The sequence below is a fragment of the Dermochelys coriacea genome, chromosome 1, assembly GCF_009764565.3.
Source record: "Dermochelys coriacea isolate rDerCor1 chromosome 1, rDerCor1.pri.v4, whole genome shotgun sequence".
Classification (NCBI taxonomy): domain Eukaryota; kingdom Metazoa; phylum Chordata; order Testudines; family Dermochelyidae; genus Dermochelys; species Dermochelys coriacea.
Window position 1 is genome coordinate 194889661 of NC_050068.2, and position 15776 is coordinate 194905436.

The window sequence follows — 15776 nt, forward strand, 5'->3', positions numbered from 1 at the left end:
AAACTTCAAAAACAGACTCCAATGAGAAACTGCAGAACTGGAATTAATTTGCAAACTGGAAACCATTAAATTAGGCTTTAATAAAGACTTGGAGTGGATGAGTCATTACACAAACTAAAAACTATTTCCCCATGCTAATTTTTCCCCTATTGTTACTTACACCTTCTTGTCAGCTGTTTGAAATAGGCCATCCTGATTATCACTACAAAAGTTTTTTTCTCCTGCTGATAATAGCCCACCTTAATTGAATAGTTTCATTAGAGTTGATATGGCAACATCCATATTTTTTCATGTTCTCTGTGATTGTCTCTGTATTGTGACAAAGTTTCTCCTCTGCCTTGATGGGTCCTGCGCTTATTGGCGGATTTGCTCACCTCAGAGGTTCATGGCAGCCCTCAGTTTGGCCACTTTTGTGGCTCAAATCTTCCGTTCACTCAGTTAGCCTCATCACTGGCCAGCATGGGGAAAAGGAAGAGGAACAATCCCCGCAGTCTCTGCTGATCCACCTAGTGGATCGGGGAACAGGCCAGAGACCTTGCCCTCTGATGGAACCCACAGTCCAGGTCAACTCCTCTGGTATCAAGTAGGGAGTTGGGGGAATGGAGGGATGGGGGGAACCCGGGCTCACACATCCCAGGGCCCTGTGGATTGCAGCTGTCTACAGTGGCTCCTGTAACAGCTGCATGACAGCTACAGCTCCCTGGGCTACTTCCCCCTGGCCTCCTCCCAACACAGTCTTTATTCTCACCACAAGACCTTCCTCCTGATATCTGATAATGCTTGTACTTCTCAGTCTTCCAGTAGTATGCCTTCTTACTCTCAGCTTCTTGCACCTCTTGCTTCCAGCTCCTCGCGCACATACCACAAACTGAAGTGAGCTCCTTTCTAAACCCAAGTACCCTGATTAGCCTGCCTGTCTTGATTGATTCTGGCAGTGTCTTGATTGGCTGCAGGTGTTCTGATCAGCCTGTCTACCTTAATTGTTTCCAGAAAGTTCCTGATTGTTCTGGAACCTTCCCTGTTACCTTACCCAGGGAAAAGGGACATACTTAACCTGGGGCTAATATATCTGCCTTCAATCACTTCCTGCCTTTCTCTTAGACTCCAGTGGGCGCACGTGCGGCCCTGCGCATAATTTCTGTTTTGTGCCAGGTCGCGTTACCATGAGCTTGCCCCTAAACCCCCAGCCCTTCCTGAACGGGCTGACAGGGAAGCCGGTGATAAGCTGAAGTGGGGGATGGAGTACAAGGGCTACCTGGTGTCTGTCAACAGCTATATGAACGTGCAGCTTGCAAACACAGAAGAATACATAGATGGTGCATTGTCAGGCCATCTTGGTGAAGTTTTGGTAAGATGTAACAATGTCCTGTACATCGGAGGAGGAGGAGGAGAAGAAGATGGAGAAATGAGAGAATAAGTTTATATGTTTCTGGAAAATAAAGATCAGTTTTTCACAACTTTTAACCAAAAAAAAAAAAAATCTCTCCTGTATCCATCTAGCCTGACCCTGTCACAGTATCTATCTACGTACCTACATACTTATTGTATTTTCCACTGCATGCATTCAATGAAGTGGGTTTTAGCCCACAAAAGTTTATGCCCAAATTTTATTTTCTAAGGTGCCACAAGTACTCCTCCTTCAGTCAGGAAGGAATCTCTGAAGGTCTCTACAGAGTGTGTGTGAACTGCAGTTTTTCAAGGGCTTCTAAATTTGACCAGATTTGAACATATTGTGTCAAGGATGGCAAAAGGCACACCTCTGACACAAAGGCCACCAACTGCCAAACTTCACGTCCTTGCTGCAAAGCTTAAATTTCTCCCCCTCCCTAACAAACAAAAACCTCCCCAGATTTTTTGTAAAATTATTTTAATAGATTCAAAAATTTTCGTAGATTTTTAAGACTGGAAGGGACCATTGTGGTAATCTAGTCTGACTTTCTGTATAACACAGGTCATGCAACATCCCCAAAGTAATTCCTAGAATGTATCAGAGAGAAACATCTAGTCTTGATTTAAAAATGGTTGTTAATAGATACCACAGCCCTTTGTAAAGTGTTGCAATGGCTAGTTACTCTTACCATTAAAAATATACACCTTATTTCCAATATGAATTTGTCTAGTTTCAACTTTCTGACATTGTTATACCTTTTTCTGCTAAATTGAAGAGCTCCTTGTTCAATATTTGTCCCCCTGAAGTTACTTATAGACTATAATCATGTCACCCCTTAATATTCTCTTTAAACTAAATAGCTTGAGCTACTTGAATCTGTCTCTGTAAGGCATACTTTCTAATAATTATTTTTGCGTCTCCTCTGAATCCTCTCCCATTTATCAACATCCTTTTTGAATTGTGGACACCAGAACTGGACACTGTTCCAGCAGCAGTCGCACCAGTGCCAAATACAGAGGTGAAGAAACCTCTTTACTCCTAGTTGAGATTCTCCTGGTCATGCATCCCAGAATCGCATTAGCTCTTTTGGCCACAGCATCACACTGGGAGCCACCCCCTCAAATCTTTTCCAGTCCTCATCCTCTAAGTATAGCCTACAGTCTTTCTTCCCAGATATATGCATTTACATTTAGCTGTATTAAAATGCATATTGTTTGCTTATGTCCAGTTTACCAAGTGATTTAGATCATTCTAAATCAGTGACCTGTTCTCCATTACTCACCACTCCCCCAATTTTTGTGTTTGTAAACTTTATCAGTGATTATTTCATTTTCTTCCAGGTCATTGATAAAAAAGTTTAAATAGTATAGACTAAGAACTGATCCCTGAGGGACCCCTCTGGGACCCCATCAATGACTATTCCCCACTTACACGATCAGTTAACCAGTTTTTAATCCATTTAATGTGCACCATGTTAATTTTATATCGTTCTAATTTTTTAGCACCAAGTCAAACCACCTTGCAGAAGTCTATTATGTGAACGCTATTACTATTATCAAACAAAAAAAAAAATCAAGTTAGTTTGACAGGATCTAGTTTCCATAAACCCATGTTGATTTGTATTAACTACATGACCCTCCTTTAGTTAATTATTTATCACGTCCCATATCAACTGCTTCATTATCTTGCCTGTGACCCATGTCAGGCTGATGCTTCTGTAATTGCTTGGGTCATTCTGTTTCCCTTTTTACAAATTGGCACAACATTAGCTTTCTTCCATTCTTCTGGAACTTCTTTGTGCTCCAAGACTTACTGAAAATCAGCGTCAATGGTCCAGCAAGGTCTTCAGCAAGCTCCTTTACCTTTGCTGCATCCTTGGAAATGACTTAGCGATTTTGGTTTAAATTTTGCCCCAAAAATTTGCTAAGGGAGACACCTGGCTTGTAAAATTTTTGAGCAGCTAATCTGGCAAATTTATAAACAACTGAAAACAGAGACTTGTAATGGTAAGTGTTGGGCAACCTTAATAACAGGTGGTACTGCCAGCCGTGACTAGAATACATTGGTAAGTATGTATTATTTGTAGTACCCCAGTCAAGATCAGGGCACCATTGTGCTAGGCACTTACTGTAAAAATACATAGGTAGACATGGTCTCTGCCATGTCAACACAATTCACTTCAGCAATGCTGTTTGAAAGATTTTATATTGTTTTTAGTGAAGTACAACTCTCTTGTAAGCTGAGAGCATGTTAGGAAAATCATCTTTTTATTTTCTTGCTGGTCGTGATGATTGTAAATAAACATATTTAAAGCCCATTGCAAACAACATGATTGTCACATCTCTACATATTCATTATTTATTTCAATTAATATATTAATAGAAAGCACCTATCCTAATTTTCAGGTACTTTGGACAAACTGCAGAACTGTTTATAGATGCATCATTTGGCCTATGACATAAATCAATATTAAATTAATTCATATAGATCTTAATATTCATTTTAAACAAGGCTGTCTAGAGGAGTGCCAAAGGAGCAGAAAGAGTGATTCTAAGCAACTGTTAGAAGGGTGTAATAATGGTTGACTGGTGAATTGAACTAGACAAATTAACATCCACCATGTTTTGCTTCTAGACACATCAGCTTTAGTTACATTAAATCATGTGCTTTCTGTAGACAATTTAATAGTCAGCTCAATTAAAAGCTACTGTGGTAAAATCAATAAATGTTAGTGCTTAGTTTGTTACCACCTATAATGTAATGAGATTGACTACTGTTTTCAAAGTATTTAGATTTGTAAATATTAAACCATTTGTTTAGTCAGTACAAATTATTGGATTTGAGTTTGGCTCCCCCCCCCAATTTTAACTAGGATGTTAATTGTATCTGATCATCAACTGTCGTCTTTGTAAACTGTTACTTACCTAACATACTGACTTGCTAAGTGTACTAAAATAAGTCTTTGGGTCTTCTTCAACATGACTTTGTGTATGGTATCTGTATGGGGGAGGGAGGTGTATATAGAGTGTGTGTGGTGTGCATATATGTATACATACATGAAAGCTACAACACACGTCATGGCATTGTTTGTTTTCCCACCTTACTCCATCATTAGTGTGACCTGAGAGATGAGCACATGCTTTGGTTTCCATAGACATTGAATGTTTGTCGTCTTTATACTATTGATATGGGTTTGAAGACTAATCAGGTTTTATTGATGTGGATGCTTACCATTACGCCGAGCTAAGGCTGCTAACCAATATCACATAGAACATCAGATAGGTATGATGCATTTTATAGGCTGGATTTAAACTGGAGACTTAAAGGTGAAAGGTTCCATATACATTACCTAGTACTTGAGCTATGAAATCTGTCCAAAAAAACAATTTTAGTCAACACTTCATATTTATTTCCATGGCTAGTGCTTTCTGGATTTTTTGGTAGCTTGGTGCTGAGCTCTGTAGAAGCATACAGAGTTTATGGCCACTTGTGGGAAAATGATTCAGGTTTTTGGATAATAGCACAAAACTGATTTCATTTTAAAAATTTAATTCCTCTGAGTTAGCTATTCTATTTTGTTAGGAATAAGTTTAATTTTGGTTACTGTTTTTTCTTTGAGATGATAATGATTACATGTTTTCATCCCATGGATTGTCTTATGGTATAACAGGTTTCAGAGTAGCAGCTGTGTTAGTCTGTATTCACAAGAAAGAAAAGGAGTAGTTGTGGCACCTTAGAGACTAACAAATTTATTTGAGCATAAGCTTTCGTGAGCTACAGCTCACTTCATCGGATGCATTCAATGAAGTGAGCTGTAGCTCATGAAAGCTTATGCTCAAATAAATTTGTTAGTCTCTAAGGTGCCACAAGTACTCCTTTTCTTTCGTGTGGTATAGTGGCAATGAGACCTATTCGCATAAATACATTAGGCACTGCCTCAACAACCACAATTTTTGTATTGGGAGAGCTGCATAATGTTTACTCTCTGGGTAATCAGCTTTTTGGCTTGTGGGCTGCACAGTCTCAGACTTCAGGAGAACCTTTAGTGCATATTGCTAACAAAGGTCAGCTTATTTTGGGTTTGGAGTGGCTGCTTTTTAGCCACCCCAAATATAGTCCACTGATAAAAGACCTGATCGGTAACTAGAAACACTTACCACAGCAGTTTCTGACTGGAGAAGAGGAGAGAGGGGAAGAGCTGCTAAGGAAAGAAGCAGTACTCTAGAAGTAGTACTTGTGGTCTGAGTTTCCAATGGCAAAGATTTTCATTCTTTGCCTACCTTGTTTCTTTCTTTTTGACTTTTTCTTTTCATCATTCCTCCTATAGAATTAAGAAAAGGGAAGGAACACCAATAGGGGAGGCTTTAAAATTGTTTTAAAATTATGAGGAAGAATGAAGGTGTGAGGTAACAATGGTGAGCAACTTCTTTTGTTTCAGCACTCCCCCACCCCCTTAGGAAACTTCCAGTTCTTCAAGCACTGAGGATTGTATGATGCTCTCTCAGCATTTGGCAGAAAAGCACTGGCTAAGCATTTGCCCAGAGGATAAATGTATGAGTAAGTTCTTTCCTGTTGTTCACAAACTCAGCTTTTCCAGGATTCATGAAAAAAATGGTAATTACTTTTGTATAAATGACTTGTTATGCATATATGAGATGACACAATACAATTTATATTTACGCAGTGCTTTTCATTCAAAGTCCTCGGTGTATTTATTCGTTTGTTAAACCTCACACTACCCAAGGGAAGGAGGTATTCTCATTTCCATTTTACAGGTGGGTAAACTAAGGCACAGAGAGGTTAAATGAGTTTCCCATGGTGTTTTGGCAGAACTAGGAATTAGAACCCCAATTATTCTGACTCCCAGACCCATACTTCAGATACTGGACCATGCTCCCTCCCTTCCCATGCTTTTAAAAGTGATTTCTACACATATCCCAGAGTTGAACTGACCCCCCACAGGCTTGAAACAATTTTCTCTCTCAGGCCATACTGGAAGTGATCTTCAGTTGTTTTTACTTCCTTCAATGCATTAAGTAGGGTTAATTTGTTAACATTAGATGGATGTATCCCACATAACCAGTAATCTACAATTGCATGGAATGGGACACGAGTCCATCTTTTGGTTTTATCCCCTGTTGTGTTTCCCCCTCACACACCCGTTTTCTGTCTGTAAGACCAGAAGAAAGTCCTAGGGGAGTCGGAGGAAAGAATGAGGCTGGGGTCAGAGTGGCATCGGGTTGCAGGAAGTGAAATGTTCCTGGCTGGTATCACAGATGGTGGCAGCCCCATTATGTATGTCATCTGACATTCATCCTAGATAATTTATGGATTAAACTCCAGTGCAGTCCTGATCATAGCATTTCTTACAGCATCGGCAGTTGGTGATTGACAGCCTGGCACTCATGTCAGAAGGAGACCATATTTCATTCTTTGCATGAGGAAAGCTGACAGATATTGAAGAAATGTGTTAATTTGGGGTTGAAGGGGGGGAAGGAAGAGATACTCAGACATTTGTAGAAAAGGCACAGTTAGTTTTATTGGCATGTCTATGATTCTAATCACCATGGTAATGGAACATCCAAAAATACTATATTAATGAAGAGAGAAAAGGTGGGTGAGGTAATATCTTTTATTTGACCAGATTCTGTTTGTGAAAGACAGGTTTTCAAGCTTACACTGAACTCTTCATTAAGTGTCTCAGTGATTTTGCAAGATAAGGAAGTGTTATCTCCTCTTTACAGATTGGGAAACTAAGGAACAAAGGCTAAGTGACATACATGGTCACACAGGAATGGTGGATAGCAGAGCTAGGGAGAGAGAACCCAAGCCATCCTGACTCCTAGGTCTGTGCCCTAACCCCAAGACCATCCTTCCTCCCTTACTGTTGCTGAGTTCAATATCCTGTGAGTCTTACTGTATCCTGAACAAGCAGACCTGAAGTGTTTATTTTAAATATAACTGATCATGGGAAAATGAGCTTTGTGTGTGCTTTGGATTTTCAAGCTTTATCAGCTTGATTTTTATATTGTAGAGTTTAAAAAAAATCATCAGTTCACCTTATGAATGCTTTCCAAAAAAGAGCTTTCTTAGTGTGTGTGTGTATGTATGTATTCTAAATAAAAATATTGTACAGGTAGCTTATTTTTTCTTTAATAGTAGATGGAACTGCTTCTGTTTTAGACATGATTTACAAAAAAGTGTTTGATTAGTCTTGATTTAAAGGCATTCTAGATCTAATAGACTTCACTCTGGTGCTTTCCTTATGAAAGGGGAATTGTGCTGCATTTTTTGAACTTGAAAACCTGTCAGCATGAGTGATCACATCACTTACTGTGGCAGATTGCAGCCTAACAAATAATATGTACTCTTGTGCAAAGATAAAAATCATTTATTAAATGATTCAAAGGAAGCAATCTCATGGTAATCTAATTTTCAGCATGATGTAACTGCAAAATTAAACAATCTGTCATTCATGTTATACCTCTTAGAGAATCTGACTTCTCTTGCACATGGTTGGAGATCTCTAGGACTATACAGACATTTATTTCAAAATGAGAGGCAGAGCAGTTACTTTAATCAAGAGACAACTGGTAGCATACAATAACAGCTGTCTGCATAGAAGTGACAAGAATGGACTCTAAAGAAAATAATAGGCAGGCAGATGTGTTTTGTTTCAGTTTATTTGCATAGGGTTAAGTACAGTTTATCAATGTGTCTTTATAATAAAAATGGTCTGATTTTATTTTATGTGCCATTCAGTGATTACAAAGATGGAGGAAGACATGGGGACCTCTGCTTCGTGTTGTATATTTATGTACATAATGGTCCTATCTAATGACTATGATGAGTGTATTCTCTGTAGATCTCAGAGTGTTTTATCATTCTTACCATTTCACAGACTGTGAAACAGAGGCACAAAAGTGTACTAGTTTATCAAACATACAGCAGATCAGTGGCAGGACCACGAATCAAACCCAGGTCTTCCAACTCCAAGTCAGCCAGACCGCACCACCTCCCATAAAATAAAATTAAATGTTGGCGCAGCCTAGTTTTTATTGTTCCATGCCAGGCATGCTTAAATTTCCCCTTTTTATAGAAACTGAGGGGTAGAACTTCTCTTCAAAAATCTTTACTACGTGCTAGCTATTACGGTTATCATACCATTGTATTTTCTTTATTAAGCCCTATTTTCAAATGATTATAATGAAGTGATGAAAATTCCTTCTGGGCTGAAGTGTATACATCTCAGATGGCTTTGTTTTAGAAAACTGTTTCTGACAAGCAATTGCTTCATAGTGTATGCTAATTGCTTTGAACATTTATATACTTTTGCAATTAGAAATGAAATAAAAGTGTAGTCTCTGGAGAAGATCCTCAATTCGTGTAAGTCAGCAGAGCTCCATTGACCATCATGCATAGCCCTTGATTGCGCTGGAACACTATCACCTGAAAATTTGACCCTCCATAGGTTATCTATAGCTAGATGTATATGTTCAATGTGAACAAAATACAGCCTGTACTGCAGCATACAGGGTTTTTGTCAAAACCTGTTTCCAGAATGCTCACTGACTGTGTCACTGCTTTAGGGGACTCTCTCTATGTAGAAGTTGAAGATACTAGATGGGTTCAGGTGGGCTGTGGAAACTCAGCCTGAACTGGGAATGGAAAAGTCTAATTGTCTATGCGTTGGAGGTCAGGCTGACCCAGTGGAGGAGTATTTGCATCTACAGTTGGTGCTGGGCAGGTGGCAGATGATACAGGGAAGGAGTGAGTCATGCGGCCTATAAAATGTCTATATACAATTAATTAGTGGCAAGATATTCCTAAGTGTCACCACAGAGTAATTCTTCTCTGGTATAAGAAGACTGAAATTTGTACTTCTGATTTCAATGCGGCAATCCAGAAAAAAGGATGTGATCCCTCCCTGCATCATGTTTTTCTCTGTTCTGCCATGGATTACTTGGTCTACACCTAAAACTTAGCGTGACCTAGCTACATCAGTGAGGGCTATGAGAAATGTCATACCCTGTGCAATGTAGTTAGTTCAACCTCACCCCCAGTGTAGACACAGCTAGGTCAAAAGAAGTATTCTTCCATCTACCTTGCTACTGTCTCTCAAGGGGGTAGATTTACTGCAGTGATGGAAAACCCCTCTGTCGCTGTTATAAGTGTATGCTACAGGGCTACAGCAGTGTGGGTGAAGTGCAGCAGCTGTGCCAGTGTAGTGCTTGTAGAATAGGGCATACTGTCATGTCCTCACTTGCATTGTGCCTTCTGTGAAGTACAATATGGAATTCCTATATGAATTTGGGACTTTGGAAAGAAGGGCAGTCTGGATCTATAGAGAACTTGAAAACCCAAGTGTTATCTCCTACACCAGTTATTAAAGTAGTTCAATATTTGGGCCCTTAGCATCTGAGTACCTCTCAATCTTTAATAGATTTTTATCTTCACAACACCGCTGTGAATTAGGGATATATTAAAAACCAAGTGATTTGCCCAGTGTCACACAGGACATTTGTGGCTGAGCTGGGAAATGAAAACAGGTCTTTGGAATCAGTCTAGTGGCTAGGGGACTGGACAATCTTCCTTACACTATGGTTTATTAACCCTAATTAATGTAGGGGTACTGCAGTCATGTATTATAATGAATTGTGCTCTGTTTATAAGATGACAGCTCAGTTTTCCAGCCATCACCACAACTTCAGTTCCTGAAAGAAAAGACATTTGCATCCAGGGTAAAATTCACTGCACTCACAAAAAGCAGGGATATTTAGGCTCTAGACAAGCAGAGTGTGGGACAGTCCAGGAGAGGAAATTAACACCTCCAAGCCAGTACCAGGGTGCCTGTATGCTTAAATAGTAGTTGCTTCTGGAGCCACATAAATGTGGATTTGAAATCTCTTTGCTACTCTGCACTTAGTACTATACCAGTGTGGCTACTTGGCTGTCACAGACAGCCTTCCCACAGCATTCAGGGAGTGCACAGCCACTTCAGTAAAGCCACTCCACAGGGAGATCCTATGTGCAGCTCCTATGGGGGGGGGATGAGGTGGTAACAGATTTTCCAAATCAAGGTGAATTGCATCCCTAGAGAAGAAAACAAGAAGCACTAAAGTTCAGTCTTACTTCCATACACCACCCTTAGATAACACATTACTCCCCCCTTCTTAGCTTTAGCTTCTAATCCGTCAAATATAAATACCATAGGCAAGATTCTGGCCACCTGATCCATCTACTGAGGGCTGCATTGGTGGTATAAGGCAGGCAGAAAGCCATTCTATTCAGCTATTCCCCTAGCATAGAGGAATCCCCGGAAGATGTAGAATTTGTATACTTGGCTTTGTGGTGCCTCTTTCCTTCTGGCCACAACATAGGGGGCATATTGGGAGCATAGTGGTGAAGTAATGGCTGGAGTTCTGCTACACTCTGGCAATCCCCTGATTGAACCTGTTAGGGGGACTGTGCAACTGAACATGATTTAGAGCAGCTCCAAGGCTGCTCTGAATTCTGCTGGGAGAGGGCCCCTCCCCCAAGATTAGGGAAAAGCAACGGTTGATCCAGAGATCTTTCTGCCTTGCCACTCTTAGCTGTGGGTATTGTGACCCAATGCGCCAATTGAGGCCTAATCAGCTTAGCCTAAGCCAGTGGTCTCCAACCTTTTTAGCTGCAAGATCACTTTTTTTGAATTTAAGGGCAACCCAGGATCTACCCAACTTCTTCCCCGAAGCCCCGCCCCAGTCACTACATCTCCCCCACTCTCACTCACTTTCACCTGGTTGGGGCAGGGGGTTGGGGTTTGGGAGGGGGTGCAGGCTCTGAGCTGGGGCCGAGGGCTTTGCAGTGTGGGAGGGGGCTCTGGGCTGAGCCTGGGGCAGGGGGTTGGGGTGCAGGAGGGGGCTCTGGGTTGGGGCAGAGTGTTCGGGTGCTGGCTCTGGGAGGGGGCTCAGGACTAAGGCAGAGGTTTGGGGTGCAGTAGGTGGTTCGAAGTGCTGACTCCAGGAGGGGGAATTGGGGTGTGCTCCCGCCGGGCGGCACTTACCTCAGGCGGCTCCTGGTAGACGATGTAGCAGGACTTAGGCTCACTTTCTGCCCCAGCCCCATGCCGCTCCCGGAAGGAGCCAACGCTCCTCTGCAGCCCCTGGGGGGGCCATGTGGCTCCACGTGCTACCCCTCTCTACTGGCACCGTCCCCACACCTCCCATTGTCCATAGTTCTCTGTTCCCGGCCAATGGGAGCTGCAGAGGCGGGGCTTGCAGGCAGGAGCAGTGTGCGGAGCCCCCGCCCTGGGGCCGCAAGGGCATGCTGGCTGCTTCTGGGAGCAGTGTGGGGTCGGGACAGACAGGGAGGGTGCCTTAGCTTAGGCCAGTGGTCACCAACCAGTCAATCCTGGAGACTCTCCCAGTCAATTTGCGACTTCTAGTGGTTCAGCAGGGCTGCCGCTATCTGCTATAGATTTTCTGTAGAATATGTATTAAGTACCTGTTGCACTAATTGTGCTTCAAAAGTTTATTTTATGAAATTGGAACTCAATGACTTAGCCACTGATTAATAATAATGATCTGTAAGTATATTTTAAAAATACTTACAGTTGATTAGTTCTCAGTTTAAGTAATTCACCATATCCATGTTACTTATTAACTATGTCCAATCTATTTCAGTAAAAATATGAAGCTTCATAACTTTTACCAATAACAACTTCAGGTTTTCAGGAGGCTTCCTTATGGATATCAGATAGAAAATGCATAGGGGTCAGTATGGTCTAGTAGATAGGACTTTGGACAGAGTCTCAAGTTCCGTTCCTGGTTCTCTCATTGGCCTGCTTGATCGTGAGAAAGTCACTTCACCGCCTCATGCCTCAGTTTTCCCCATCTTTAAAATGGGGTTAATGATACTTGCCTCCCCTTGTGAAGTGCTTGAGGTCTACTGATGAAAACACTAAGAGATGGGCATTAATATATTTTCAATGAAACCCAAGAAGAACTTTTTGCTTTGAAAATAATGCCTCTGACTACTTTCCCAATTTTTTTGTAGCTGAGTTGTTTGCAGGGCAAAGCCACTGTTGTATAATTCAAATGGCTACCTAATGATAGAACAGACACTAATACTTGGTCCGTGTTCAGCATGATATTTTATCACTTGCTTCACTTTTCAGTGCAACTTGTCCTATTGAAATCAATGCACTGTTTGACCATGTCAAACTGTCTGTCCAGTTAGCTCTTCCCGAACTGGTTGAATCTGTAATGATATGGGCAACAGACCTCCAGATGTGGAGAGCAGATGGGAAATGGGAGGAGAACGTGACTTACATTTTTTAAGTTACTCTGAGGTGGACCCTGCTGATTGAAAAGTCACTGTAAGATGGTGGGTGCTTACACTGTGTTTCAGGCCTGAGTCCTGAGAAGTAAAAATAAAGAACATATGGGCCTAATTAAAAAGAACAAAGGAAATAGGGAATGGGGGAGGTGGAGGGAAACAAATCTAGAAAATAAGGAACAGTTGGACACCCAAATTATAGGCATCTGATTTTACTGGACTAATTAAAGACTGCAGAAGAGCTAACCCTACAGCCATTTGGAGGGGTGGAGGAGGCAATGCAGTATATTAATTACACTTTTTTAAAAAACTTGTGGTTTTATTGTAATTCTTTTTATCATAGCTTTCCTGATAGCAAAACCTATAGAAAAAGCTTCAATTCAGCTTCCATTCTAACTCTCTATTTTCAGTTGCTCATGAGTTCTTCAGTATTCTTCTATTTGGGCTGAAATTTTCCATGTTTATTTTCAGTCCTAAGTTGCATTTCCTTTTGGGAAGGCTTTGGGAAATCACTTCAGGTATTTGAGTTAGGTGAGCAGGGAAAATGTATTTTTTCCTATTCTGAAAAATATTTATTTTGTCATGGGTAACTTCATCAATTGTACTTCTCATGTATCTAAAAAGGAACTTTGTAACTTAAGTAACTTTGAATTTTTCTTTAAAAAAAAAAAAGCTACAAGCAATTACAAAATAGTAAACATTTTATTATGTTTTGGTTTAATTGCTTGCAGCACTATAGAGTTGTAAGGGAGGTTTTTAACTTGTGTAGTTAAAAATGGTTCTTGCCTTAATTTTTAGAGATACATTTTTGTATCTAATTTATTCAGGTACATCTGCGTATCTGCTACATATCTGGGCTGGCCCTGAGGCCTTAAAAACCCTGTTTCTCTTTCTTAGCTAGGGTGATAAAGGATATTCCCACAATGAAAGCCTTGGGGGAGTTTTTCTTCCCAAAGCCTTTTCTCACAAACTCTTTTACCAGAAAGGATATCCGAGTTGAAGGATGCATTGTTCTTTTTACTACACTAAATGGGATTTTTTGTCACCGAAATTAAATTGCTGCTGGTAACGAACTGATGTGAAGCCTGAAAATTTATAGACGTGAACTAGTAGCAAAAGTCTTGATTTTGTTTGCCGCTGAAAACTTGAAGGAAACATTAATACTAGAGGAGGCATGGTAAAGAACACAAGAAATAGGAAGCATTTGCAATAAAGAAAAGTTGTAGAGAATAAAGAGAATAAAAGCATTAGGCAGAATGAGTCGGATGTGATAGAGTGGACAATTAACACTGTCCTTACACTTCTGGAAAATTGGACTGAAAGGTGATACGTCACACATGAAAATGTATTTAGTGATTATCCAAGTCCATAGTAGTTGTCTAATATTCGGCAATTAAACAGTACAAGGATGGGGCTTGTAGGCAATCCTAAGATATACAAGTTTAACTCATTTATTGATTAAAGAACTTTGAGATCCCATGAACTATCACAAACAGGTGCTAAACCGAACCAAATTCTATTCCATTGTTGAAAGTTGTAGCTTAAACGAAGTATAAATTGTCAGTGGAATGTATGGGAATACTTGCATTGCAAATACATGTTAAATATGAAAAAATAATAAAACGTGTTAGTCACTTATTTACTGGGGCTTGAATTGGGGGTTCTTTGTTTCCCTTTTATCAGATGATAATACAAACACCATAAATAAACAGAAGTTGAAAAACCTATTAATGGTTTTAAGGTTTTCCCTCTTTATTTTTCTTATAATTGCAGGCGAAACCTTACAAAGCTATCCCTGATCTTCAGCCACATGCTGGCAGAAATCAAAGCAATCTTTCCTAATGGCCAATTCCAAGGTGACAGCTTTCGTATCACAAAAGCAGACGCTGCAGAGTTCTGGAGAAAATTTTTTGGAGACAAGTAAGTATTGCTGGTTAGAAGGATTGTGAATTCTGTTTTATAGCATGCATACAGAGAAGTACTGTTTTAAATAATGCAAATAGAATAGATATAATTTTTTTTTGCCATAGTTGCCATAATTTTGCATTTAGTTTCGTTATGGTTATTAATTTCAAGAAGTCAAGGTTGGGTGCATTAGTTCTCTTCTGTAGGTAAAATATATGTAAAGAAAAATGAACTACGGATGGCGTGAAGGGAAAATTAGGAAGAAAGTTTTTGTCTTCCTTTTAGTCTTTCAAATTGTGTTGCTGTAGAGGGTGCAAAACCCATGATGCAATATTTTTTTTGTTAAAATTAATATGAATTTTGATCCTTTTCTCCAAATCCCATAAACAAGTCCTGTCTGCATTTCACTTTCCTGTTGGTTTCCGTTTCCAGTTTGTCCTTCCATTTGTTAAGCAAAAATTTTAATTTGGAAAGTAACGTAGGCTTAGACCAAATTTTCAAGCAAGATAGGAATATATTTTTTTTTCTTGTTCATCTCTGTAGGCAAGAGAGAGTGGAGAATCTAGGGTGACCAGCAGAAGATGCAGGTGCTGCTGTCGTGCTAAATTGCATACTAAAGTTGTTTTGAAAATACTGGACTATGCTTTGTAGTACAATGTTACAGAAATTACAGTACTCTCTAATCTGACTAAAACCAGTACTTGTCTCAAAATCCTCTTCTGCTAACCAGTGTAACATTAGAGGCCCCATCCTGAAAACAATAGCACACTTACTCCTGTCCATAATCCCTTTCATTACGGTTTAAGGAATTATTTTCACTTAAACATTGACCACAGTATGTTAAATTATTTCATCACTCTTCTACATCTGAGAAATTAAATTTGAAGGTGAATATGAATACTTTGATTCTGATCCTGCAAACACCTGTGCTAAACGTGTCAAAGTGAGAGAAGATAGCAAGGTGGAGGTGAGATGATTTAGGTCCTTGAAGGTGAGGGTAAGAAGCTGCTGTCTTGTCACTCCAGAAATATTTTCTATCAGTCTAGTAAACTAAAAGGCACTTATTCCGTACAGTCAGAAAAAGATAGTTTCACCTTAATTAAATACTGGCACTCCAAAGATTGTATAAACCATATAGTTTAGGTTAATTGATACTCTTGGA

General features: G+C 40.0%; 2 protein-coding genes across 4 annotated transcripts in view; both read left to right on the top strand.

The window, feature by feature from the left end:
* CBLB (Cbl proto-oncogene B) overlaps window positions 1-15776 on the top strand; it is a 192433-nt gene that overhangs the window by 72604 nt on the left and 104053 nt on the right. For all 3 annotated transcript variants that reach the window (XM_038408986.2, XM_038408994.2, XM_043510868.1), the window contains exon 4: window positions 14483-14629. In XM_038408986.2, coding sequence (XP_038264914.1) covers window positions 14483-14629 — 147 coding nt within the window. The remainder of the gene's footprint in view (window positions 1-14482; window positions 14630-15776) is intronic.
* Window positions 1164-1464, top strand: LOC119858437 (small nuclear ribonucleoprotein F-like). The gene is given in 2 exon segments (XM_038409020.2): window positions 1164-1218; window positions 1221-1464. Coding segments are annotated over 2 exon segments (252 nt in total). The 3' UTR covers window positions 1418-1464.